Here is a 27,324-nt window from a genome sequence, read left to right as displayed (position 1 = left end):
AAGGGCAGGACAGAGAGCCTGAGTGCTCATTCTCTTTGCAGAATCAAGGTTGCTACTAATTGCATAGAAATCATAGCCTGTTAAAAAATAGCTTGTAGACGGACCCGTATTCTTTATAGACTACAAATAGTTAACTACTGGCTGGAGCTCAGGCTACACTGACTGGGCTAACATAAGATAACCTTAATTTATAGGCTATAGTAATGTTAGCTAGGTCTGCTGTCAGATCACAGTACTAATGCTAGCTAGCATACTGTTAGTAGAGCAGGACTGGAAGATAAAATATCACTGGTAATTTTCTAACCTGGAGTTTCTACAAGGTAAAAACGCGGTAGGACACGCGTCGAAGTCAATCTTTTCCGAGTATCTTGCGATTTCTAGGTCAAGCAGAGAGGATGTATATTGCCTGTCTTGACTTGTCTTCAAGTACATACAAAGTAATTTCATTCAGGTGGTTTTCTATTGGTATTGTTTGATACTGCTGTTTTACATTAAAGTCTGCGGCCAGTGTCGTTTGTTTTGGTTTCCCTCAAAAGGAGAGGATGGGTCGCAAGCTGAAGTTCCCGGATGTGCCGATCTGATCTATAGACCCAGTCTGTCCGAAATCACAGAATGTGATAGGTCACGGAATGCGTCGTAACACCCGCACTTCCGTATTGTCGGGCCAATCGCAGCTTCCCTTCCCTTTCCTTCGATGACGCAGCTGTGGTACTTCCTAGTTTGTTTCCTGAGCTGAACCGAAACCAGACGCCCAATTGCAGGATGCATCCGTTCAGGTAAGTACATCGTTATGATTTTGGGTGAAGTAGCTAGTTATATTACTCTACCGTTGCACTGACAATTTAGACATCGGTTAATTAGTGGATTTCTCTGTTTTTTAGCCGTAAGACTGACAGCCAACGATGCTGTAAGTTAGCTTGCTAAGGTTAACTAACCCATATAACTGTTAACTATAACAGCTTGTGTTGGACATCAAGCCGCTTGTTTTGGTTCCGTAACTGAACTGTTTAACCAGCTGGTGTCAGTGCAGATATTTAACAACGCCTGCACACTGTTAATCATATCTACACAACGCAGACTCGGGCCACTCCTCTTCACTTTCCCTCAACAGCAAGCTAACGCAACCTTAGATACATTATCCCTACAGATAATGAAGAGGCTGGGCCATTTAAATACAGAGCTCACACATAAACACAGATAGCTACTAACCTGAGCTGAACAGGATTCATACTTAACAGTATGTTACAGTATATTTGCAAGATTTTTTTTCACTTTCAGTGTACATCCAATTGTCAGATTAGTAGGTGCATTCAGTTAAAGATAATTAAGTCAGATACAACATCTTACCTTTCCTCTGGTTAATTATAATGTTTTTGTTCAAACTGTAGAGGAACAATAGAGAGGTGTCGATTGACCTAAATGGTCATTTTGAAGGCAGTAGATTGTTATGCTGTTGTATTACATTACAGTAAACCACTGCTACTACTACTACTAATGATTATGGTAATTTTGTAGCAATTATTAAATCAATTATTAAAATGTGCTTTACAAAGACACACATAAAATGATAAGAAATATTGTAATTCAATAGTAATAAATAAATAAGAAAATTACTAATAAAGCATTAGTCCAATAATAATAATGTGAGGAAATGGTGACAAATGCCCACAAATTGCAATTTCCCAGTGCTCATGCTGATATCTTCAAATTGATGGTTTTGTCTGATTAATAGCGTAAAACTTAAAGATATTCAATTTGCTTTTATAAAGAAACAAGAAAACAGTTTGTTTTCAACTCTTTGTTTCATCTCTGATTATAACTTTCATAAATGCAGGATTTATTGCAGAGCTTTTGTATTTTGCTGTATTCATTTTAGCTTCTCATAGCTGCAGTTGAATGAAGGTAGTCCATACAAGAATGATATTTTGGTTCACACAAATCTTATCTACAGTGGAGACAGACAGCAAACACCTTTTCAAACAAGGGTCAAACGAACATAAAAGATGTTTGAGTTGAAGCCGTGGTCGTCGTCTGTATGAATTTATTTGGTGGCCAGTTCTGTGCTGCTTCTATCTCTCCTTGTCTTTCTGTCTCCAGATTTATGTTGTTTGTAATGTTCTTATTAAGTTCTACACCCATTTTGTTTATTATCACCCTTGGCTAACTCAGTAACATGCATGTACTGCATGTGGATTGGGCTGTTGGGAGCTGCTTAAGCCGGGATTACACCGACAGGGTTTATTTAAACACACTGCCTGTTCCTCTTACATCATTCTCACACACATCCACGCACACCTCTAAACCTATTCTTATTTAATTATTTTTCTTATTCTCATTTTATTCTTGAAAACATCAGGGGCTCACACATGGAGCACAATGACCAGTATGTGTTCCTAATGAAGAAAAATGACTCAATTGCTCTGTTTTTTGATTCTTCCAGGGTTGGAATTTACATTAAGAGGAGAAAACGGGGCTGCTCTCAAGCCTGAACACTTTTCATCTTCTTCCATCTGGCTGCTGCTCTCTCTCCCTCTTCAGATCGGTGCTCATCCCCCCTCCCGCCACCATCATGCTGTGCTGGGGAAATGCAAAGGATGGACAGCTGGGTATTGGTGTGGAGAGGAACCCTATGTTTGAGCCAAGGAACTGTCATGTGTTTAACGGCAGGGGACTGAAAGAGGTGGCCTGTGGAGGGCAACACACAATGTTCCTGCTACGTGATGGTAGCGTGTACACATGTGGTTCTAACAGCTGTGGACAGCTGGGCCACGAAAAAACAGGGACACCAGGTAAGCTGACCATTGGTTAATCATTACACATTGCAGGTTGTTGCATCACCCTGCAGCCCTGATTTCAGTAGGTGTTTGTGGAAAGTTACCAAACAGATGTGAGAATGCGGGTTAACATAACAAAGGCTGACTGTGTGAATTGAATTAATGCTTATTACCAGTGTAGAGTGCTTGGTAATGCTAGCAGCAGTGGCTACTCAGCAAGTGTTAGTATGCTAACACACTGAACTAAGATGGTGTACATGGTGAACATTTTACCTGCTAAGCATCAGCATGTCAGCTGATGATGTTAGCATTTTGCTCAAAGTAATAAGTTCAGCCTCAGAGAGTCGCCAGCATGGTTGTTTCTAACAATGAACATTAGTATCAGAAATGATAGATTTAGGCTGAATTTCTAAACCTTTTTTAATCAAATCTAAAACTTAATCAATGCTTCAATCTTACAGCCTGAAAAGTACTTGATGAATGAAAACACATATTAAACTAAAAGTGATATGGTGTAGAAGCTGCCAGAGGCCTTGCTTTGACAGAGTTACACCCTCATGTGTTTTCTTTATGCATAAGTAAAAACGTGGCAGCAACCAAAACTCCATATCACAGCGTATGGATTTTACTGAATTGTATTGTACATAAAATGTGGTTACATGCAAAACAAACTGTGCAGATTTTTTTTGTTGTGGAAGTGCCTCCATTTCTGAGCGGGTTCTACTGGGAACATTAGATAGCACGACTTAGCCATTTCCACGGGATTTAAATCTCTCTCATAGCTGGTGAAGTGACTGCAGACAGTGGGCAGGTTTGTGTTGGTGTCAGTGGGTGAAAGTTTGTGTATTTTGTGTCACTTTGTATAGGCATGTGGGTGAACCTGTAACAACAATGAATACATGCAAAAATCACACCACCTTGAGCGTATGAATAGACCTGTTCAACAGAGGGCTCTAGCATATTTAAAAACATTTGTGATTGCTGCGTAGGATAGAAACTGCATAGATGATGTCACACACTCTGTATAAGCACTTCATTTTACTTGATACTATTTTTGTCAGTAGGCCTTTAACAAGTATGTTTAGTCACCTGAATATATCTTTTTGATAAACCTACAAACTGTAGCTTGCCGATTAAATGTTTTGAAATCATACTGTAGTGTAAGCTCAATTGAAATCACAGTATCAGATTGTCTGTGTATTTGTACTGTTGTAGCATATGTTACCAGTGTAACCTGCTATGATAAACCAATCCAATAGCAGGAAACCACACTGTAACCTATTCCACCAACTGCACAGTTTCTGTACCGCATGTGCTTCCGACTATTTTTCTATAATGTGACACAGAGTACTGCATGGAGACAAGCCAACTTTTGCAACTTCAACTGCAGTTGAAATGGCTCTATTTGGCTCTATTTGTGTAGTTCCTATTGTCTAAATCTCTGAATCTAAGGTGTTGTTACCTTATATACAATACACACTATCACTTTCGGTCTGAGCAGCCCAAAAGATGAGATAAAATTAGCCATGCTAAATGCCTGACACGGGTTGGGTCTGTGAGGGTGAAATGAATGCCATGCAAAGGCGTACCAAATGAGATGGTAATGGAAGTGAAATGAAGATGACAATTCAGTTCAGTAAATTGAGCATTTGACTTTTGTGAAGGGAGTATTTACAGCACTGCCACCTGCAGGCTCTACATACTTTAATCTATGGCTTTGTCATGAAACTTATGTCGTCTGACGAGCTCTTGCACCTCTCCACAGAGCTAGTAGGAGCTCTGGACACTCAGACGATCACAATGGTGTCGTGTGGTCGGGGCCACTCTATGGCGGTGAATGAACAGGGCCAAGTGTTTGCCTGGGGAGCAGGTGAAGGGGGCCAGCTCGGCCTGGGGACTGCAGAGGCGGCTGTTCGGATCCCAAGGTGACTGAGTAGCACATTCTGGAGGAATTCAAGCTTTTTGCCTGTCAAGGAGAAAAAAGAATTACAAGAAAATGACTTTGAAAACATTGGAGGTTTGGATATGAGCATTGCAGATGAGTAGTGTGGCTCTCAAGCAATGAAAAGAGACGACAGGACAGATATAAGTTGCATCCAATACACTAATGCTATGAATGAATCTCTTCTCATGAAATTTGAATGTGAAATATAATATTATTTACTGAACTAATCAGATGCAGTGAATTTCCAGCAGTAGAATAGTGAAACCTTTATGTACTTTCCTTTTACAGCTAATGTTTGTTTCTTTAGCTGTGTTGCTCATCATTTAACGTCAATTAGAAATCGTCATAATGTTGATTTTTTTTTTTTTTGGCCTGATAAACAAATGTTTTTGTTGTTGTTTTTCCTAGGTTGGTCAAAAGGCTTTGTGACCACCGGATCTCTCAAGTAATGTGTGGGAATCAGCACTGCATTGCACTTTCTACAGGTGTGAAAGACACAGTCAGTGTCCCAGCACTGTTTTACTGTGTATCTGTTTACTGTCCAAACTCTTTCCAATCCAGGTTTGACTCAAACTTTGCATCAGAGTGCATCTCAAATTCATCTTGACTGACAAAGGGTGTTCTAATTTACTTAATTTATTTTACTTATTTACTTATTTTATTTTTTACTGTGACGACTGTTTGGCAATCACCAAGGATGAGTGTGATAGGCTGAGACACCTGCCAGGCAAGCAAACGTGCCCCCCAAAGAACACTGTACAAGCTAAAATTTGTTTATAATGAAATTATTTTTACTTTTTATCACCACTTATTTTATCACCATGGACACTATAACAAAATGGCAGAAAATAAATATGGGGAACCACATAGCAGACACATACCACACAGCCATTGTCTTCGTATTTTGAGAAAGAAGTGTTTTATATGAGAAGCACTGTAATTGGCCTGACAACCTGTCCCATTACTTATTTCTTTAGCAATATTTGTTTTGCATCTTGCCTTTTATTTGATAGTGATGAACAGAGAGAGATTGTTGCCAGTCAGAATCACACTGAAGATGTTGCATGTTTTTCACCACTGAATGGCCCATGGCTCAACAACTGAGACAGTTTGTTTTTTGGCAAAAGATATTTAAAACATATGCCAAAAAACAAACCTTCTTGGTTTTTTGATAAAACCCTTTAGGTGGTAAAAGTTCAGGTATCAAGTTAAAAATGTTTGTGCATGGTTGGTTAGTCTGGAGTGGTCAAGGTCATGGTAGAAATCTGTTTAGACTGAGGTGGGATCTATAAGAAAGAGGGTTCAGATAGTACCACAGTACAAATAAGTGTTGGTTACTTGCCTGCACTGGCAATAATCATGAACTGTTTTGCCTCTCTGTCTCTGCCCTGTCAGATGGCCAGCTGTTCACGTGGGGCCAGAACACCAGCGGTCAGCTTGGTCTGGGGAAAGGAGAGCCCAGCAAGCTGTTCCCTCATCCCCTCAAGTCTCTGGCAGGAATTCCTCTGGCACAGATAACCGCCGGGGGAGACCACAGCTTCGCTCTCTCCTTGTCTGGAGCTGTATTTGGTTGGGGCAAGAACAAAGCTGGGCAACTGGGGCTCAATGATAAACAAGGTAACAATCATCTGGATAGAAAGATGCCAGATGCTGCTGTTTGAAAGCAATAAATAATGTATTATTTTTACTTATAATGATACAGTATGGCTGCTTTTGCAAATCATACGCATTCAACATTACACATTGCTCTTATTGAATTGGTTTGACATTGGATACAGAAGTGTGTATCTTTCATAGGAGTGTTCATATATGGGGAATAAATAAAAACAGGCGTAAGAAATTGGTGTCAAATTAATGGAAATAGTGAACAAGTCTCTGTGGAACAATAACACCATACCATACAATGCTGTACCAGCTTTACCTCTGAAGAGGACGTGGGTTTTTTGTTTTGAAGTGGCTTTTGAAGGGGCTTTTATTTTTTAACCAGTCATTATTAACAAAAAGCCACAGAAAAGTAAAGTCACAGAAAAATTCCCACTGCAATACTAGATTCAAATGCAGAAGCCTTGTTCCCTTATGAGTCTCCACACTCACTTGTATGTACATGAGACTAGTAGCAGTGAACGATAGTGTGACCTTGCTTGCTTGTTTATGCTTTCTTCCTCAGATCGTGCCGTCCCGTGCCACATCAAGTTTTTGAGATCTCAGAAAGTTGTTTACATCAGCTGTGGAGATGAACATACAGCAGCCCTCACAAAGGTACGAATACTGATACACCCCCCCCAGTGCTTTTAGTCGCTGCTTGGTCAGATGTGGGACAATTAGTAGATTAGTCATGAGAGTATTCCTGCTGTATGGTGACTCACTACTTGTTATGTATATCAGCTAAGATATCCTTTTTCGCATAGTTAAAATCTAAATCTTTTTCCAGCCAGACTGCTGGAGGAACTAATCTTAATCCACCACCTGACACATGAGCTTTAAATGTGATCCTGGAAAAAAAATAATATTTTAGTTTGACTAACTGCACTATCAAGCTAGAAATCTCTGTCTCAACAATAATAATAAAATCCACAATGTCTCTCTGGCAGGATGGTGGCCTGTTTACATTTGGTGATGGCTCGTGGGGTCAGCTGGGTCACGGCTCTACAAATAATGAACTTTTACCACGAAGAGTGCTGGAGCTCATGGGCACTGAGGTGTCCCAGATCACCTGTGGCAGGTACTAGTCTGCTCTAAACCCACACAGAAAGTTTGTTTATCATTTTATTTGGTGCACCTGTACAATCTGATGCAACTCAATACAATTATCTTTGTTAAGATTGTGTCAGAAAGTAAGCTTTATGATCATTTTCAAGACAGCAGCTACTGGTGGTACTGCATTCATTTGAAGGGGATTTTTAGTATGTTGTCCACCTCATTTAAATGCAAGAGGGGGACAGAATATTAGAAACACCTTCACTAACTACTCTGAAGTTGAAAAACTTTGCCACTTTTTATGTGGATGTCCAATCGTTGTTGAAAGTAAATATGGTCCATCGAAACAATAAATACCTCAGGAAGTGCCCTGCAGGCTAAATGTTGGCACTCATTTACGATGATGCATTGCACGAGAGCTCCTGAGTCCCAATTTCCCAATTCCCTCCACTCCGCTCTCTCTGAGCTAGCATCGGCCACCGGCCATGCATCTCAAAAATGACAAAAGCAACTCAACAAAAACCTCCCACGCTGAAATCCTCTGCTGCAGAACAGGTTGAGTAGCCGAGCTGACAGAGTCTGTAGTTCTTCCTGGTTACCAGTGACTCAAATGACAGCGCTGGTCACCAGGAAGTACATCAGATTGCAGCAGCAGAACTTCATTGTCTTGGTCAATATAACACACACTAAGATATTTCTTTCTTCAATGGACCACATTTACATTTACTGATTGGCATGACACTTGGCAAAGTCTCCCTTTAAGCTTCAAATTCATATGCCTAACTAATAAAGCCAATGCAAAGAGGCTGGTTCTGTCCCTTTAAATCCTAAATCTCGCTTCTGTTTCTTTTTGTCAGACACCACACGATGGCGTTTGTGCCCTCCTCTGGTGTTGTGTATACCTTTGGTTGTAACAGCCACGGCCAGCTGGGCACAGGACTCATGGGTGATGCCAGAGGCCCATGTCCTGTCAAGGCCAGTTTCCTGACTGGAAATATCCATAGAACAGGTAGTAGAAGACTTTCTGCTCACTATACTGTATATACAGTATGATTGAGGCTTAAATAGCTCTTTTAAAAAAAAAAATGCATATAGTATTTTCCATTCATTAATGCCTCTGTAGGAGTAGTGTGTATGTGTTTAGTATGTGTTTAGACGTGCTTTCCATATTTTCTAGGAAGTAAAAGCACAAAAGACAAAAGAAAAAAATGTTTTTTTTGGCATTTATTATTTATTAGATTTATTATTGGCGACATGAAAGACAAGCTAAATAGGTGAAACTTTAATTGTCACTTTGCATTCATCCATATAAATAAAGGTACTTTAAAGACCAACGCGCAGTCACAGTACGGGACAACTGAAGGGACACTGACTTCGACTTAAAAGGCACTACTTAAAATTTATGTGGTCAGCTAATAACAGCTTTCGACAGATGCCGGATGATTCTTTTAGTACTGAACTGTCACGTTTGGTGTGGCCTTGCTGATGTGGTATAATGACGGATGAAAGACTGAATCTGCTTAATAAGCTGCAGTAAAACCTAAGAGGCAAAGCTACTACACAAATAACAGTGTTTGCCGTTAATATAATCCAGTGAGCTTTAGTTACAGGAAAATATTTTTCAGGTTAGAAGATGACTGTAAATTATTTTACTTTACTATGTGTCATCAGTATACTCGAGGCCCAGTGTATTGGTAAAGGCTCAGTTCATACAGATGCAGTTGGGAATACTTTACAGTGTAATAACAAAGCAAGACGTACAGCATTTCTAAGTATCTGTTTGATTAATTGTTGTTAAATGTTGACCAGCTAACATGTGCTCTTTCTCTTTCTTTATTAGGTTCAAAACAATATACAGTGACTAAAATCATCTGTGGAGGAGACCACAGTTTCTTATTGTACTCTAATGAACAGGTGTGTGATTTGATTTGTATTTTAGTGATCCATTCTTTAAAGTTCGCTGCCTGAATAATCATTATTGTTTTATTTGCATCAGATCTTTACTATAAGCAGTTATCCTTTTTTGTTTCCATTCAAAGAATAATCATCAAAATACCACATTTTTTGCAGCATGAACATGGTTTAGAATTTTAACTAGTGTGTCACCTAAAGAGGAGATCAAGTGTCAGATGAAGCTGAACTAAATGTTTATTACCCACCCTCTAACCTTAGTGTCAAACAAAACGAAACATTTTAAAATGTGTAAAAATGCACCCAAAATAACATTTCTTTTGTTGATACTCTCTAAGTTATTAGTTTCAGTGTTTCACCACAGGGTGGCGTTAATGTCTGAGCTTTTGTCAGTTCTTATATAGGAGTGCTACTGCATGTGGAGCACTTTTCTGCTACAAATGTACAGCAAATTGTCAGGAATGTGCACTGATAAAGACACAACACACATTCAGCCTGTGCAGTAAAAAATATTTAGACCTCAGGCATGGCCTGATTTATTTATCTTCACAGAGGAAAGAGACACAACCCAGACTGAAGCCCAAATGTTTGTGACAGTGCTGTTGCGTTGTCTCTGTTTATCTTCCTCTTGGCAGAGTTTTGTCCCCCCAGAAGACTTCAGAGTGATTAATATCAGCAATAGCCTCTCCCCAATCAATTACGAAAGACTGAATTCATGGAGGTTAAAGTTGATGTACAACACAGATTCCAGTGTAACAAAGTAAGTCAAATGATAATAACCATAACAGTAAACTGTATATCTTGTAGCTGTTTAGTATTAAATGTGGTTTTACTTGGCCATATTTTCACAGATAAGACTTTGTTTTGTGAAATAAATATTTAATTTGTTGTTTCTGTACACGAGGATCTGTTTTATGTTTTTGTGCACAGTGACATCATAATTCAACTCTCCTCCACGGCTTGTTGGAACGGCAGTTTCTTGGACCAAAGGTAAGTGAACACTATGTTCACGTGTGTTAATGTTGAAATTTCAGTGGTGGAAAGTAACCAAGTACTCAACTCCAGTACTGCACTTAAGTGCAATTTTTGCACTTTTCAGTTTGAGATGTCCTTTTTTCCATTTTCTGCTACTTAATGCTTCTCCTTGACTGTGCTTTAGTGGGAAATATTGCACTTTTTACTCCAGTGCATTTACTGCTACAGTCAAGACATACAAAAATTTGATTTTAAAATCAAACCAGTGGTTCCCAACATCATTGGATTATTAGCAGAAAAGTCACATTTCCAATGTCTATGAGTTGTTAACAGTCCCATCTAAGAGACATTTCCCCTTTAAATATTCAATTTTTCACAAAAAAGGAAAGATTAGAGAAACTTTAAAATGACATTAGGAAAATAAAAGTACTAGTTAGGACTGTAGGTATGAGTTGAACACAAAGAGGTGATGTCACGCTTATCAGCCCCACATTGGTTATGGAAAATTTAATTGCTGTTATCACAGTGGATCTTGTGTACATTACTGTGCTGACTGCACGGCGCACACATCATCACTGTAGATTAAACAAATACCTGCTGTCTTGAGGGGAAAGCGAGGCTGAATGCACACACTCATATGTAAGATAGACTCCTGGGAACGGATTCTGCTGGGACGTCACAGGGTCCACACACCACCACCGTATGTCGTCTTATCGAACAAAACGTGCTGATCGTCAGGGCTGGGAAAGATTCTATCTGTTTGGTCAGTGACGTCTGCGGGACTCCAGATTTCTCTGACCATCAGTCTGTGTGCAGGTGTGAAGGCTACAGACGCATCAGCAGATACTTATCGTGTCCAGGGAATGAACTGTGGAGGCCATCAGGGCAGAAAACAGACCTCTGGACACAACATAAAGTACCTAATACTGTACAAAATAAAGAACTTTATACTGTACAACATAAAGTACTCACCAGGAAGTAAGAGTCACTTGAAACCAGTACTGTACATTTACTCAACCATAATATAAGATATGACTTGATTCGATTAAATTTTTTAAAATTTTGACTCTGTAAGAAGGTGTACATCTACGCCTGTTAGACAGCAGCTGAAAACAAAACACTGGACAAATACAATTGAATAAAGAATAACTACTTGAATCTAATTATTGGTATTTAATGCAATTTATCAACAATAGTTAATTTTTTTATATTTTTGGTATACAGCTAGATTTAGACAGATCTGCTCTGTCCTTAAGACTATTAATGTGTTTTTCATGTCACTATTACACTAAAGATGACTACGTACCTCTTCATTCCAGGCCTGTAGATCCATATCCCTGAGTGTTAGGCTAACTTGAAATTTAAAGGACCCTCGCAATTCTTTTTCCTGTTTTAGCCTATTTCCAAATCAAATTTTATTTTCCATTACAGCTGACCATTTAAGAAACCACACTTTTTACATTTTAGACATTTGATTGGATCTTTCCACTCTTCCAGACATCCATGTGTGTCCATGTGAACTGATTTATAGTTAGTTACATTAAAGTTTAATGTGCTAATTGATTTTTATACTACATTAAAATGAATAGTAGCCAATAACTTTCCTGGAAGTGTAGGAAACAAATGTCATAAGTACATCAATAAATCTAAAACTTTACAGCATGCATTTAACATTTGGGAGTTTTCCAGTTCAAGTGGGTCAGTGCTCAGCTCACTCACGTCTGCATCAGTGTTTTTTGTTTGGCAAACAGTCTCCACAAGATCAGATCTGATGTATTTGTGTTATGACTAAATAAAACCGGCGCTGTACGATTGTGAAGGCTTACACTGTAAATAGTTTCTGTCCTTCATGCTGAGAGGTTTGTTGGCTTTGTGCAGGCGTGTTTATCACTTTGGACTCACTGCCAGGCTGAACAGGAGATCTGCTTAGGGATTGGCTTAAATACCTTCAGGCGGTGTGTTCACCTAACCATTGCTCAGGCTCTGTGTGTGTGTATTTACCATTCAGTGAACCTGCAGCTGACCTGCCTCATGACGGGTCGGAATAAACTGGTGTTTAATCCAAAGTAACGTGTGTCTTTACATCGAGGCTTTACCACAAAGCCCCTGAATCTGAGCTGTGACCTATTTTTATCCTGTGTGTGATCACTGAGACATCAAAGATAGTCTACACATAATCATACGATCATAATACTTTGTGTTGTGTGTGTGTGCTCTTACTTTCTCAGCGATGACACCCACTTCAAAACCAACCCAAAGATCCCAGGCATCGATCTCAACTCTGTCAGAAAGCTTTTTGAGACGCTCAGCAAACCGGCTTTCTCTTGTCTTCTGGAACAGGTGTTGAATAGTTGTGTATTTCTAATTACACACGTACAAAGTAATTATAAAATAAAAAAAATGTGTCTACTTTTTTCAACTCTTTCTTTTCTCAGGTTCCTTGTCGGACCTCAAGTGAAAATAGAGAAAATTGTGAATATTCATGTAGCTTTAATTTTCACTACTGTGAAAATGTGCTGTTATAGCAAGACTGTGTCACTTTATTATTTTGATACTTTAAATTTAATCTAGTTTTTGTATGAATACAGAGCAAATAAGGTCTGGTGTGTTACAGTACAAACAGTGAAAAGAGAGAGAAGGTACATTTCATAATGCATGTAAAATTGTGAAATTTGGTTACAACAATTTCCCAGTATTTATCCCCCTTCTCCTTTTGTAGTCCGAGAGTGAAAGTCTTTTTCTCCACTGAGCAAACAGAGTTTATTATTTTGATAAGAAGGGCAGTGGTGGCAGGGTTCCTCTGGAGCCAGCGTTTTGTAATTGTTTTTTTGCTTGCGGCCATAAAATACTATGTCACGTTATCGAGGAGAAATACCACAATGCTCCTCTTACAAATGAAAAATTCATAAGCAACGAAAAACACACGTGACAGACAGACAAAGTTAGTGACCAGCTGGTGAACATAGTGGCTGCATTTAGCTGCTAAAGAGCAAAATATTTCCCTCAAGAGCTGATGGAGAGTGAATATCCTGCGTTTAGACACAAACTACAGGTTCAACAACACCAGATGTGTTTACTGCACTTAAGTGGCTAAACTTGCTGGCCAAAAAAAATCAATGAATGCAGGTATAAGTAGATTTTTTCACCATAATGAGGACGTTAAAGTAGAAATATTGGGATTGTTACACAACATTGGCTTTCTAGCTTGTGGCTATTAAAAAAAACCCCAAAAACATCCAAATGTGAATATGGGTCTTGTTTTGAAAGTACATCAAGTTCTGCTGCGGAGTCATGGCACAAACTGCAGGACTGAGTCATAACCTCTAACATTAGCTCAGTAATGTTAGGTTTGGGGTTCATGCACCTCAACGCAGCATGAATTATAATCTGTGTGGAGACAGAGGCCAGATTCCAAACCACTAAAAGCCTCTCCCGAAATTTAGCAACTGATATTTTTGGAATTTGAAAATATCCATTTACATTTCTCTGCTTCATTTATTGATACTTGTAGCTCTCAAACATATCACAGTGCAGTACATCTCAAATACTTTTCTCCAGGTATTCTCTCTTTGATTTGTGTTTATTGAAAGTAGAAATTTACACAATCTGTTTCTGCGTCTGACCCTCTGTTTAGGCCACCAAGAGTTTTGAGAGTCTGTTGATTCCTCAGCTGCCGCGCTCCCCTCCGGATGTCGAGGCCATGAGGATCTACCTCATCTTGTCTGAGTACCCGGCCCTGCTTGACTCCAAGAACTACATCCGCCTCACTATCCCCCTGGCAATGGCCATCCTGCGGCTAGACGCCAACCCCAGCAAAGTATTGGGTATCATACTTGCATGCACACACTATAAGCTTTATTAACACCGATCGCGTCATTTGAAACCGCCTCTGGCAGCCAATACCACAGAACATCCAGTCATGTCACGACCTCATCCATATCCACGCCACCTGCGCTCAGCTTTCTATTCAGAGGAATGATACACCACCAAACAGGAAAATGTGTAAATAAATACTGTAACAGCTGGTCTGCAGCAAATCAGATGATGTACTGGCAGGTACAATGTGTCGTATAAATTTAGATAACCTTTTGTGACAGTTACTCCTCAAAGCGACCCTTTATGATGTTGCACTTTTTGATGATATACATGAAAAGAGATTGTGTGAAGAATCAAAATGGAGCTGGAGAGAGATTTTCAAACCCCGCTTACTGTCTCGTCTCCGCACACTGGGCCAATCGCCACCTAATGTTGGATTCTTGGTTTTGGAAAAGCTGCGGGATGCAGACCCGCTAATTCCGATGCTGGAAAGGCGTTGCTGCGAGGGGGTTTCAGATGCCGTCCGAACATCCGACAAGAACTTTGTTTGCAGCGCGCTGATGCTCTGACAGCACAGACTACAAATACAGAATACAAACAGCATGTTTATTTCCCATGTGCAGACGCCACATGCTAACTAACTGTTCATACATAAATATGTTAGAACACAGACATATTTACAACTAAAAACAAATAAGTTTACTTTTTCTAGTGAGTGGTGAAGGAAGTATTCACATCCTTTACTGAAGCATATGAAGCAGTAACACAGTGTAGAAATACTACACTGTGTTATAAGGTCAGGCATTCAAAATGTACTTGAGGTACCAAAAGTAAAATTGCTCATTATGCAGAACGGCCCACTTCAGATTCATATATTATGCATCCAAGTGTACATCATACATCACTTTAATGCTACAACTGGTACAGGTGAGGCTAATTTTAACTACTTTATATATTGCTTAGTAGCTCAGTTTATAGTAATGATTTATTGGTGGATTCATATTTTGTATTAATAATGTGAATATGCAAAGTAGCTAAATCTGTCAGATAAATGCAATAGACAGTGTACAATATTTTCCTCCACAATGTAGTGGAGTACTAGGGGAAAGTAGAATAAAAAGGAAAAATACAAGTACCTCTGAACTGTATTTTAGTGCACTCTGTAAGTGACCTTTTTCTCTGTCCCTGCAGATAACTGGTGGTGTTTCGTGGACGGCAGCGTGTTCACCAGAATGGTCGACATGTACAAGAGCATCGTTGTGTTTATGCTGACGGGAGGGAAGACGCTGCTCGTACCGGTCTTCTACGAGAACTATTTTGTTGCCACACTGAGGCTGCTGGAGAAGCTCCACAAGGTAAACACTCGTAAACACCTACTGCTCCTCTAAAGCGCGGTCTGAGGAGGAAATGTGTTTTTTTTCTTTTTTTCTAAAGTTGAGGCAGGTGTTTGCTCCTTGTCACCAGGTAAACTTAAAGGCCCACCATGTGGAGTACAACCGCTTTTATATCCCTGACATCACCAGCCTGGTGGACATCCAGGAAGACTACCTCAAATGGTTTCTGAGCAAAGCTGAGATTGTGAGTGCTGACATTATCTGGCAATGTTTCACTTCCTTGTTACTTGACATCTGCTGAAAATACACACACACACACACACACACACACAAACTCATGTCATTCTCAGTGTCTGCAGGGACAGTGTGACATTTGTTTTCTTCTTGTGGGTGTGGCTGCTGCTGTTTATTAGGTCTTGCCATCCAACGGGTGTCGTCTGCGTTCACAGACGAACCCCTTTAGCTCCTCATACACTGGAGGGAGTTTTTAAATCCCAATACAGTTTAATTACATTCATGTCACGTACAGGAATTACCTGAAAATATCCATTCACTGTTAACATTTTGCTCCTGAGATTTTTTTATTCTCCTCCTGAAACTATCTTTTAGTCTTGTAGTCTAAAGTTATTAGTCTTTATTTTCCTTTTTGCTTGGTTTGGTGTTTGGCTTGTTTTGGGACCTCTAACAAATTACTGACACTAATAAATTATTGACTTTCTCTCTCATTCTGTTCTCTAGAAAGTGGGATCATCCCCCTCACAGGTATTTGATTTAAAGATTGAACCTGAACATCTTAACTGGCATGAGATCTATTTGAAGTGTTATATGTGTAGTAAGTATATTTCCTTATTTGCCTTGCAGAGTGACTTTCCCTCAGTGAACCTATGTGCCTACCCGTTCATACTGAACGCTCAAGCCAAGACGACCATGCTGCAAACAGACGCTGAACTGCAAATGCAGGTACCTGCTGTTAATGCGAGCGCAGTTCTCTTCTGCTCACATACAGTCAGACCACATGATTTATTTAACGTGCTAAAACATTGTTGCCTCTTTTCTTGCTTTGTCCCACTTTTATCCTGTGACCCTGCGCTACCAAGATGGCAGTAAGCGGTGCAAACCTACACAATGTTTTTATGCTGCTCACGCTGGAACCCCACCTCGCTAGGAACCCTTACTTGGTGCTCCATGTGCGCAGGAGCCATTTAGTGAGCGACACCCTACGGGAGCTCACCATGTACTCTGATGTGGATCTCAAGAAACCGCTCAAGGTGAGAGCTGCGCTTCTGAAGGTCGTAGTTCTGTAATTTTGATAAAAGAAACTCCTGTCCCTCTGTACGTGTTTGATCTCCTCGTCTACTTCCTCCAGGTGATCTTTGACGGAGAGGAGGCCGTGGACGCAGGCGGAGTGACTAAAGAGTTCTTCCTGCTGCTGTTAAAGGAGCTGATGGATCCTGTTTATGGGATGTTCACACATTACAAAGAGTCCAACCTGCTGTGGTTCTCAGACAAAGTAAGTCTCTCTCGCTGTATTCACAAGCTAAAAAAAAAACTACTCATTTTCATTTGTTTCAGTTCCTAAACATACTGACTGCGAGTAAATGATAATGATTAAACAAACATAGTAGATTTATGTGGCTTTTTCTTAACAAATAGTATAATTGGAGTCTACTCTCAAATTTAAGGCTCACTTCCTGCCTTTTCACCTCGTCATGGAAATAGCTTAGCTGTAATCATGTGACCTAATTTCAGTCATGTGATAACTTGATATAACATTGTTTTAAAGTTATGTTGTTATTCATAGACTATAAAAATGATCTTGTGATAAAGAATAACAGTGTTCATCACTGCCTTGACATTTAAATATTTAATTACATGAACTTTGTAATACATTCAAACTATTTATAGAGCATTTATACTCGTAACTAGTGTTTTGTTATGATTAAATAACACTCCAGCATAGTAGCTCCAACTTGAAACGTAATGTAAAGTCAAACAGATATTTCCTCGCCGATAAAGATAGTACTTAAAAGGAGCTTTAGAGTTTTGAGGTTATATTTCAGTAACTAAAATGTCCTTTTGTTTGCTTGAGTGCTAATTTCGTTTTTTAAGCTAATGGAGCTTCAGAATGTGCAGTTGGACCTGCAGTTGTATTTTCCAGGAAGAGCTGCTGTTTCTGGCTTTACACACGACAGTGAAGTGTCAGTGGAGACATTCAGGTTTACAAAACACTGACCTCTGTAAGGGAACAAATCACAAGTCAAACAAGCAGTAACCCGCCAATGAAACATGACCCCTTTGGTCTCCGTCTGTTTTTGCAAGGTCAAACTAATTCATAAAGCCTCTTATTTATTGTGTAAACTTCTTGAAAATAGCATTTTCTAGCTTGTGGGGTGTGAGAAGTCACGGTGACCTTTTGTTTTCTCAGAGGTATTAAGACAGGAATCAGTAAAATGATTTTCTTGTTTGTGTGTTTGTGTTTCCAGTGTTTTGTTGAGCAGAACTGGTTTCACCTGATCGGCATCATCTGCGGTCTGGCCATCTATAACTCCACAGTGGTGGACCTCCACTTCCCTCTGGTTCTCTACAAGAAGCTGCTTGATGTGTCACCGACACTGGACGACTTCAAGGAGCTCTCTCCCACCGAGGCCAGGTGACAAGTCCTCTCCTTTTTCTCCTTTCATTCCTTTAAAGCTCAAACAAAAATTCTTGCTATGCGTTGCGTTTAAGTGTAACTAAATAGTGCAAAATTGTAAAGCAACAGTCCCAAATCCTGCTCAAACACACATTTTTGCTCCTCGCAGCTCCAACAGCGTGTCATTAGCTTATGTAACCAGTGTTTTTTTCATTAGGAAGGAGCAGGGAAACAGGCTCCCGCTGGGGAATACCTCTTCATTGAATTTAGAGCAGGAAGGGTCCGCATTTCCTTTCCTCGACTATTGATTTTGAGATTAAACCCCGGAAAGACTTTTATTTAGACTGTCTTAAAAAATCCGACAGACTAAAGTCAGCACTCTGATACCTCACACAGACACGAGAGAGATAAGACATAGTTTATGTTGGAACATTGTCTGAGATTCAGTTCATTTGTGTTGTCTTATGCTGCTGAATGACCTCAGCCCAGTAGCTGGAAACTACAAACTACAATGCAATGGTATTCGATCCTCTTTCACTAATTAGCATTTCCTTTGCCAGCCCTCTGTGCTCTTTCCAAGCTTCCTGTGCTTTGGTGGTAAATATCCTGCATGTTCTTTGCAGGAAAACCAACACAACACGCCCGCTGAGTAATTTCCTATGGTATTATTCGCTAATATGCCACCACTTCATCTTTAATCTAACAGACAATTTTGGGTGCTCCATATCTGTTTTATCCACACAGCTGTAAGACGGGCACAGCTGATCCCTGGTTTTCATTTTAAAAATCAAACAGGGACAGATTTAAATCTGGGACGGCAGGTGAATGAAGGTGAATGCAATGAACTGTCTGGAAAGGTAGAAAAAACAAGAGCATGATCCCACAGAGTTGCAGAGAGTTCTGAAATGAAAAAGGTATTATTGCAGCCATCAACAAAGTCTTCTGTTTCGCATTATGAGGAGCTGTTTTGCATATGAAATGCACTAGAACTCCTGCTAGTCCTACATGTGAGCATATTTAATGGTGGTGACTCTGACCTTCCATCCCTTCTGTTTATTCTGCTGCAGGAGTCTCCAACAGCTTCTAGACTATGAAGGAGGTGATGTGGAGGAGACGTTTCTTCTCACCTTTGCCGTAAGTGTAACTTTTCACCCGTTAGCCTCGTGTGTGCCAACTTTAGGGACAAGGTTGGATTTTTTCTTATTGATGAAAAGACCAAAACAAGCAATGTGATAGTCTGTCCCTTGATACGCTCCAGTGATTTGTTGACAATAAGAAAAGTATGTAAAGTCACTAAATCTATCCCTTTAACTGAATCATAAGCAAACCCTCCGCACCCTACAATGTCCGCATTTCGTTCCCGCAAAGTCAAAAGTCCATTTGAAGATTAATTTGTTGTGTTCACATCATGTTCAGATCACCAGGGAGAACTATGGGATGACAGAGGTCAAGGAGCTCATCCCTGGAGGAGAGAGCATCAGTGTGGACAAAAACAACAGGTGAGGCAGCCCGACAGATCAAAGAGAAAAATATTTGAAATAAAAAAAGATAGATGGATAGTTTTAGGGTTTTAAGCAACAATTTCAGCAGATTAGATCTCTCTCTAGATTAATTCATCAGCTCTTCCCTTAGTCGATGAATGACATTGTTTTATGAATATTTTTAATGCTCCAGACTCTGTTCTCTCTGAAAGATCAACAGATGACGCTGAGGTTTTTTTTATTTTTTTTTTTTAATATAGTTTTTTCCAGCACTGAGATTATCATGTGCCCACACAGCTGCCGGCTCGCGCCCCATTGTTCCAACCGAAGGTCACGATCTGTGTTGAAAACACAAAGCAAAGAACTTGGTGTTTTAAGTGGCATTCAGCGTGTTCTTCTCCACCGTCCCCACCGTGTTTCTCTTCAGCTCGTCCTTGTGTCAGTGGCACTGATTACAGTGTTATGTGGAGGAGTCCACAGAGAGCGACGCGGCAGGCGGGCGGTGTCAGCTTGTCTGGCTGCTGGTGCTGAACAGATGGCGGGCTGGCAAGTTGTTCCTGCAAAATCCCCTCAACACACAGATATAAAGCTGTAATAATAGAAATAAAAAAGAAAACTGTTGTTGCTGTGGTTTAGAATATCCGCATCAGACACACGGCAGGAGAGATGTTGATTTAGACCGAAGGTTTAGTGTGTTTGTCAGACAAATATCTATGTGCCTGTACGTATGTGTGCTTACTTGTTAAACAAAACTAAAAAGTGAGTTTTCTCTTCCGCCCCGCAGCCCTAATTTGCTTCTTTAAACTCAGTAAAATAACATTTTTGGAGCCTCTTGCTTCCTTATTTTCAAGCTTTTCCCGTTTTAACAGGATGTTGTGGTGACTTGTGAAACAACAGCAGTCATCATTTCTGTGAGTTAAGGACCGGTTTATTTGTGAGAGCGGTGAAAGAGTGGGATTTTTCAAAAGCTGTGATGGGTTTTTATTTTTAATTTCTCAATTAATCAACACCCCCTGGTTCATGCAGGAATCCGTACTATGCAGTTTGTTTTCCAGAAAGTAGTTAATAAGTTAATTCCTGATACCCCATCGGCAAATACCCATCAGTACTTTGCACCTTATAAATACAATACATTTAAAATAAAAAGGCTTTTAAGCTGAAAATGACTCATTCTACTGGAGGCATTTAAACTTTTAACTTCTGACCTTCTTAAGAGTGTGGCTGTTCCTGTTTTTTCTAATGGCGCCTGCCGTCTTTTCTCTGCACTTATTCCTACTGATGCACTTAGATCTCTCCTGATCTCGTTGAGAAAACATGATTATATTAAGTTTATAATATTTATAATGATAATATATAAGATATTTTGTTATTTGTTATTTTGTAAAAAAAAAGTGTGCATGCCCTGTGGGTGTTTGCACAAAAAACAAGACAATTATATTTATTTGTATCCAATTAAGTTCAAATTAAGAAAAATTGGATTGGACAAACACAGGCGGAGTCCTGTCAGTACAGTTTATATATCAGGGATATATATGCTGCTCAAATTTTCTGTGTGATGCTTATATTTATTGAACATTTATATTCATACACTCGTACATGTTTTATTCACGTAGATCTTCCTGTAGTTTAGTTTCTCAAAACTTTAGATAGAGACTTTAGATTTAGATAAACCTCAGTGGGCATGAACAATGTGTAGCTGCACCTCATGTATCTGTAATGGTGAACGCACAGCAGGACCGAAGAGATCATCGATGTAATCTACCTAACTCCAATCAGGCTGGATGAGGAGGTTGTTCATGAACTCCTGCTAGCCTTTAGTTAGCTGAAAACACACACACACACACACACACAGATACAGACACAATGGAGAAGGAAGAGAGTGTTTACAGTCGCACCTTAAAATCTGAATGAATTATTTCCTTATAAACTGATCTATGAGGATGCAGCTGCTGCTCAGAACAAATTAATGATCTGGATGTTTATGTAACCTGTGTGTGTGTGTGTGTGTGTGTTTCAGGAAGGAGTTTGTGGAGGCCTACTTGCGCTACGTGTTCTCGGACTCGGTGAGCGAGCAGTACTCGGCCTTCTCCTCGGGCTTCCTGAAGGTGTGCGGGGGGGAGATCCTGGCGCTGTTCCAGCCCTCTGAGCTGATGGCCATGGTGGTCGGCAACAACGACTACAACTGGGAGGAGATGGAGAAGGTCAGTGTGTGGTTTGAAAAGCTGCATGTGTGGCGTTTGTTGTGACGGTGTGTCTGACTTACTGGACACATTTCTGGGATCCGTCTCTCTCTCTGCTGGGTTATTTCAATTTTTGTGAACACATATAAAGCCCATAGCCTGATTGGAATGACCAAGTATAAATCCTTAAATCCTCAGTGACGCAAGTGTTTGCAAATTGACAGCTGTGGAAGTGATGATGATCACGTTTCATCGGACTGAGCTGGAAATTTGACTTTAACGTCATCAACATCTGGCAAGTTTGTCCCAGTGCTCACAGTGTAACTGACCAAAAAAGAGTTTATTACACCAAAGCAGTGGTGAACAATAACACACAAGTCATTATAACATGATAACTTTCAAAGACTTTCATGAGGACGGTTTGTTCAGCCGCTGCAGTTTTTTTTTCTGTCCTGTCAGCTCATTCAGGACACTAAAAAAGGGTTTAGTTTTTCCTTTGAGGGTGTGTATGACTTTTTTTTTTAACCCAGAAAGCCCCGTGAGGCTGTAGTTACAGCCGCACTTTGAGCGAAATGCTGATGTCAGCTGGTAAAATGCTTCAAATGTTGACATCTAGCCAACATTTGGCAGTTAGCGCTAAAGAGAAAGTACGGCTGAGACTGGTGGGGATGACATTCGTTTGCACATGAAACAGTCTAATGTCGACCTGCTGTGTGATAAAAAGTATGGAGATTTTATGCTATTTTATGTCATGGTGATCCATCCAGTAGTTGCTGGGATGTTTTAGTTTGGACCAAAGTGGTGGGCTGGCTGACGTTACCATCGAGCAGACACGCTGCCAACATGGCTAAAAAAAAACATGTCCAGGCCAAGATCGCAGCACCGCACAGATTAGAAAACCTAGAGGTTACCAAATAGACAGACTTGTAATAAATCAGATACCAAGACCAAGGTTGTGTTGTGCTCATCCGCAAACATGAAAAAAACACTTTTGGACACTACTTGGGTCATTTTCTCTGCAGTGTGACGTACGTTTGTTGCATGACGGTATATAGAGCTTAGTTAGCGGCCATCGGTTGTACACTACTTTTCACGATGCATTATGGGATATTTTGAGACCACTATACATTCAGACAGCACCACAAAATTGCGAACTTTAGGCACAGCTAACACACTCACAGTTCTACCTGCATGTTTAGCAGGTCTAATGTTTCCCATCCAACTTTAGCGTGTTAAACATTTTCTAGAGCAGGACGAATTAAAGGTCATTTTAAAGTTCAAACCAGAGGGTCCTACCAGAAGAGGTTTAATGTTTAAGAAACATACTTTTTCTCCTTCAGACGTGGCTGCTGCAGCTGTTTTCAGCCTCTTTCTGAACATCTGTTTGCTTTGCTTGCATTTGACATCTTCATGTTGAAAGAAGTTGGCATTAGTGAGGAAAATACAGTGGCGTACAGCGAGATGGACTCAGGAGGTTTTCAGTGGGCGGGAACAATCAGCCTGCTCAAGGGTTGGAGGAGGTCACATGATCAGCAGATCCCCTTATGACATCATAAGGGGAGCCAAATCTAAACAGAGTGTTTTCATACACATTTACTGAGAAATGGAGTGGGAGAAAAAGAGAAAGGGTGGTCTTTTCTCATAGTTTGAGGGTCTCTAGACACACTGGGGGCAGATATTTATGTTGAAAAGACCTTTAAACTATGGGACCTTTAAACTTATGACCTGATGATGATGATGCTGATTGGGCCAGAATCAAATAAACAAGTTTGCCATTTCATCCGTTGTCACCGACAAGATGTTACATTAAGAAGTCCCTGTCGTCAGATTACAGCATCACATCAATGAGAAAACCGAAGAGAAATGTGTCTACAGTTTTTAGGCAGCAGGTGGGGAAGATGCATGCAAGCCTCTGAGGAATTAGTTTGACTGATTGATGTAAGATGGTTTAGTAAATGATAAAACACTGAAAGCTTTTCATCACCACGTCCTCTCTCTTTGCAGAATGCTGTTTACAAAGGGGAATACACCGCCACTCATCCAACGGTGCAATTGTTCTGGGAGGTTTTCCACGAGTTCCCCCTGGAAAAGAAGAAGCAGTTCTTATGTAAGCACCGAACTGCCTCGACCCGCACGACAGTTTAATTCTCACGCTCTCGTCTGATAGATACTGTAGTGACGCGGAGGGCGCTTCTGCGTGAGGAAGAAGAGAAGCATCAGAGGAGGAGGAAGAGAGGTCTCAGGGAGCATAAACTCCTTTGTATGAAGTCTGTAGAATATGAGGCTGTGAAAATGGTTGTACGAGCTGAATTAAAGACCCATACGTACACCTACAGCTTCGTTCCTTCAGAGCTTAAATGTGATCTAATTCAGTCTTTTTTTAAGAATATGTATACTTCATTGCAAGAATGCATAGATTTACAGTCTTACAATATTTATAAATAAATATAAAATAAATATATAAATAAAAAATAATATAAATAAAATAAATAAATATGTTAATACAATAATAATGATGATAATAATGTCATGTCTCATGTCATCGCCGTCCTCTAAAATTTCTGCTTTTCACTGAATAAGAGAAACGTCCCTGTTTTCAGCTTTGAGATAATATATTTATAAGATCCTTTATTGCGTCTCATATACTGTACTGATGATGCCTGCGTCCTGCAGTGTTCCTGACCGGCAGCGACCGCATCCCCATCCACGGCATGGAGAGCCTGCGCATCGTCATCCAGTCCACCACAGCGGAGGAGCACTACCTGCCGGTGGCCCACACCTGCTACAACCTGCTCGACATGCCCCGCTACCAGACCAAAGAGATCCTGCGCCGCCGCCTCACGCAGGCCGTGGAGCAGTACGAGGGCTTCAGCCTGGTCTGACGAGGGGAGATCTGCTGCAGTTTTAATGCACTTTAACAGCAATACGCCACCATGTCAGAGTCAGAGGATCGTAACGGGGTGGGGGGGCTGAAGGTCACCATCCTCGTACGCTCTGACAAGATTGTTAAGCATCTTGAATCCGAAAGGTCTATCTTTGAAAAATGCAGAGTGTTATTGTGTTTATTGCTTTGGGCAAAGTTTCTCAACCTTTTAGGACCATTGGGGAGATATTTTAAAGGCTGACGTCCACATAACAGTCGGGATCACAAACATTTAGGGACCTAAAATCAAAGACCAGAGAAGGTTGAGAAACTCGCTTTGGGTGTTTGTGCAGTTTTATTTGTTTTTTACTTTTCTTTTCTTTCTTTCTTTTGCACAGCTGTGTATTTTATATTCAACTCCTTAAACTCTATTTTTCACCTTTGAAGAATTATGTTGTAACCTTGAGACAATATATCTGCTTTTTGTTACTTTTAATTTAAATAGAGTGGTTATTTTTTTGACAAAATACAGGTGTGTACATATGTATGTAAATAGCACTTTGAATATAATCTCTACCCTTGAGAGGAGCGCTCGTCCCGCCGACCCTTTTAAATCTGGACACCAGCATGTCCTCTCTGCCTCTGTGAAATGAATAGAGGACAATGGAGGAGTATCGGGCAGGATGAAACAAAACGGTGAATATTATTTGCAATCGCTCATCACTTTTCCAGCTGAGGATCACAGAGCAGCTGACTTTGTCTTGAACCTGCATTCAACAGTGTTGCCTTCTACAGCAAAACCTACACGAAGAGCGGACTTTTGAAGTGTTAGTGGTTATCGTCTGTGTGCATGTTTTTGAGTGAAAGCAAAAAAAAAAAACAAACAAGCAAAAAAAAAAAACTTTATTGGCATTTTGGGAAAATTCTTGATTAGCTTTGTGAAGGAGAGTTAGAGGAGGAGAAGTCGCTCGCTGTAGCTTCATGTGTAACGGAGCCGAGCTAACTGTCAACCAGAATAAATGTACGTCCCAAAATGAACTTAAAAACGAAATATATAATCGTCGTAATTGTAATTAGTTTCCAACTTTAAGGTAATGAAATTGTGATTTGTGGCAGGACGACTCATTAAGTGCATATTTAACAGCGTGGGCCGACGACCTGCAACCCTAGACATGCAGATAAACTGTATTTATCATGTCACTTACTCCAAAACTCACCCTGATACTGTATTTATTCCTACAGTCAAACCTCTTAATCTGAAATGATGTTTAATTAGGTCATGCATTGGTGTGAAGTGTGTGAAATGGTCTTGCATATATATATATATATACATACATATATATACATATATTTTTTTATATATTTCATACATGACAGTGGTGTATAAGTGACTTGAGACAGTAAATGACTTGATGTGTGCTGACTGACGAGCCACACCGACGCATCCTTTCAGCAATAACACCCTGAAACAGCCCAGTGATGTAGTGACGACTCCGGGCTCCTCTCCTAAAGGCCTCCAACCTAACGGGCCCCTCTGAGACACCTGATCCTCTTTGCTTCGCTCTTTACTGCATGTCCTCACCTTATACACGTCCAGTCAGTATCTGTCCGGTTAATCTGAAAAGCTGATTCCTCCCGCAGAGTTTAGTCCTATGCAAAGGTTTGTGCAGCCCTCGACTTTTTTGCACCTTTTAATGTGCTACAGAAAATGTGATTTTTTGCATATTTGTCTGAAATCTACACAACAACTCTCTGTTCCGGCCAACTTTTTAAATAAAACTATACAGTGTGAAAGCACATCTCCCGTGTGTTTCGTCATTTTATTACTAAAGTAAAGTGTTTAAGTCAGGAGGGCCAGACCAGCATGGCGGCCTCTATCAGTGTGTGTGTGTGTGTGAGAGAGACTTTGTTTTACTAAAGCTGAAAAATGCTGAGATCAGTTTCAGCATCATTTCTTTGGTTACCTACAACACTGAGGACTGATTTTAAGTCCCTTCTACTCGTCTATCAGGCCGTCAATGAAGCAGAGGAAACTGAAGAAAGCAGCTGAAAAAAGCAGCTGTTACGCACCAAAGTTTTGGAACAAACTTCCAGCACGAATCATAGAAGCAGCTGGTGCTGATAGATTTGATTTTATAGACTTTTTTTTTTTAAAATGAATTCATTTTAACATAATTATTTTTCTGTATTTTTTTGTTTCATTATTATTTATTGCTTTTGCTGTTTGTGCTTCTTATGCCTTGTTTTTAATACTTTCTTCTTTTAAAGCACTTTGAGCTGCAAAATAAGGTATAAATTTTAGTTTTATTAGAATTGTTTATTATTAGAATAATGAGAGTTTGAACATTTACATTTTCAAGATGGCTGAAGGGACTCTGTCTGCTGAGGAAGCTCATGCGATCTGACTGAAAGCTGCTACTGAGTGGATGTTTTCAAACTGATATTTGAACTGTAAATATATGTACGTTTACATCACATTAGATGCCTTTTTGTGATGAGTTTTCTGATGTTGACGGCTGATACTGATACTTTGGCACACATGCAGGCTCATGTGTATCCACACACATCACTGAGAAAGCATGATCCTGGACCTCTTATAGCAGCTGAGAAAATGTGCTTAAAACCAAAACACTGTTGGATGTTCATTCATGCAGACTGCAGATCAGTGGAGTAACATTAGCAATGCTGCAGAATTTAACAGCGAGCCCACAAAGAA

The 27,324-nt window shown here is 40.0% G+C and overlaps 1 protein-coding gene across 2 annotated transcripts; it reads left to right on the top strand.

Moving 5' to 3' along the window:
• The first annotated feature begins 732 nt into the window (after positions 1 to 732).
• Positions 733 to 26,398, top strand: herc3 (HECT and RLD domain containing E3 ubiquitin protein ligase 3). Of its 2 annotated transcripts, XM_070856354.1 has the most exons (26): positions 761 to 776; positions 882 to 907; positions 2,441 to 2,789; positions 4,540 to 4,699; positions 5,128 to 5,204; positions 6,115 to 6,336; positions 6,887 to 6,978; positions 7,311 to 7,441; positions 8,274 to 8,425; positions 9,257 to 9,330; positions 9,963 to 10,087; positions 10,258 to 10,317; positions 12,531 to 12,642; positions 13,937 to 14,126; positions 15,310 to 15,473; positions 15,583 to 15,696; positions 16,191 to 16,214; positions 16,314 to 16,412; positions 16,550 to 16,720; positions 16,819 to 16,962; positions 17,936 to 18,102; positions 19,152 to 19,218; positions 19,501 to 19,583; positions 21,583 to 21,766; positions 23,750 to 23,852; positions 24,419 to 26,398. In XM_070856354.1, the coding sequence occupies exons 3-26, from the start codon at positions 2,570 to 2,572 to the stop codon at positions 24,625 to 24,627; spliced, it is 3,144 nt and encodes a 1,047-aa protein (XP_070712455.1). In that variant the 5' UTR covers positions 761 to 776; positions 882 to 907; positions 2,441 to 2,569; the 3' UTR covers positions 24,628 to 26,398. The 2 variants fall into 2 exon arrangements, with proteins under 2 accessions (XP_070712454.1, XP_070712455.1); XM_070856353.1 differs by lacking the exon at positions 882 to 907 and having other exon boundaries at positions 733 to 776.
• The last annotated feature ends 926 nt before the right edge of the window (positions 26,399 to 27,324 follow it).

The sequence above is a fragment of the Pempheris klunzingeri genome, chromosome 3 (genome assembly GCF_042242105.1).
Source record: "Pempheris klunzingeri isolate RE-2024b chromosome 3, fPemKlu1.hap1, whole genome shotgun sequence".
NCBI classification, from domain to species: domain Eukaryota; kingdom Metazoa; phylum Chordata; class Actinopteri; order Acropomatiformes; family Pempheridae; genus Pempheris; species Pempheris klunzingeri.
The sequence above is the reverse complement of the archived record's forward strand: the minus strand, read 5'-3'. Positions and strand labels throughout refer to the sequence as shown.

Coding starts and splice junctions, on each gene's coding strand:
- herc3 (XM_070856353.1), top strand. CDS start 2,570: ATGCTGTGCTGGGGAAATGCAAAGGATGGACAGCTGGGTATTGGTGTG. Junction 4,700..5,127: donor GCGGCTGTTCGGATCCCAAG/GTGACTGAGTAG, acceptor TGTTTTTCCTAG/GTTGGTCAAAAGGCTTTGTG. Junction 16,963..17,935: donor TGCTGTGGTTCTCAGACAAA/GTAAGTCTCTCT, acceptor TTGTGTTTCCAG/TGTTTTGTTGAGCAGAACTG.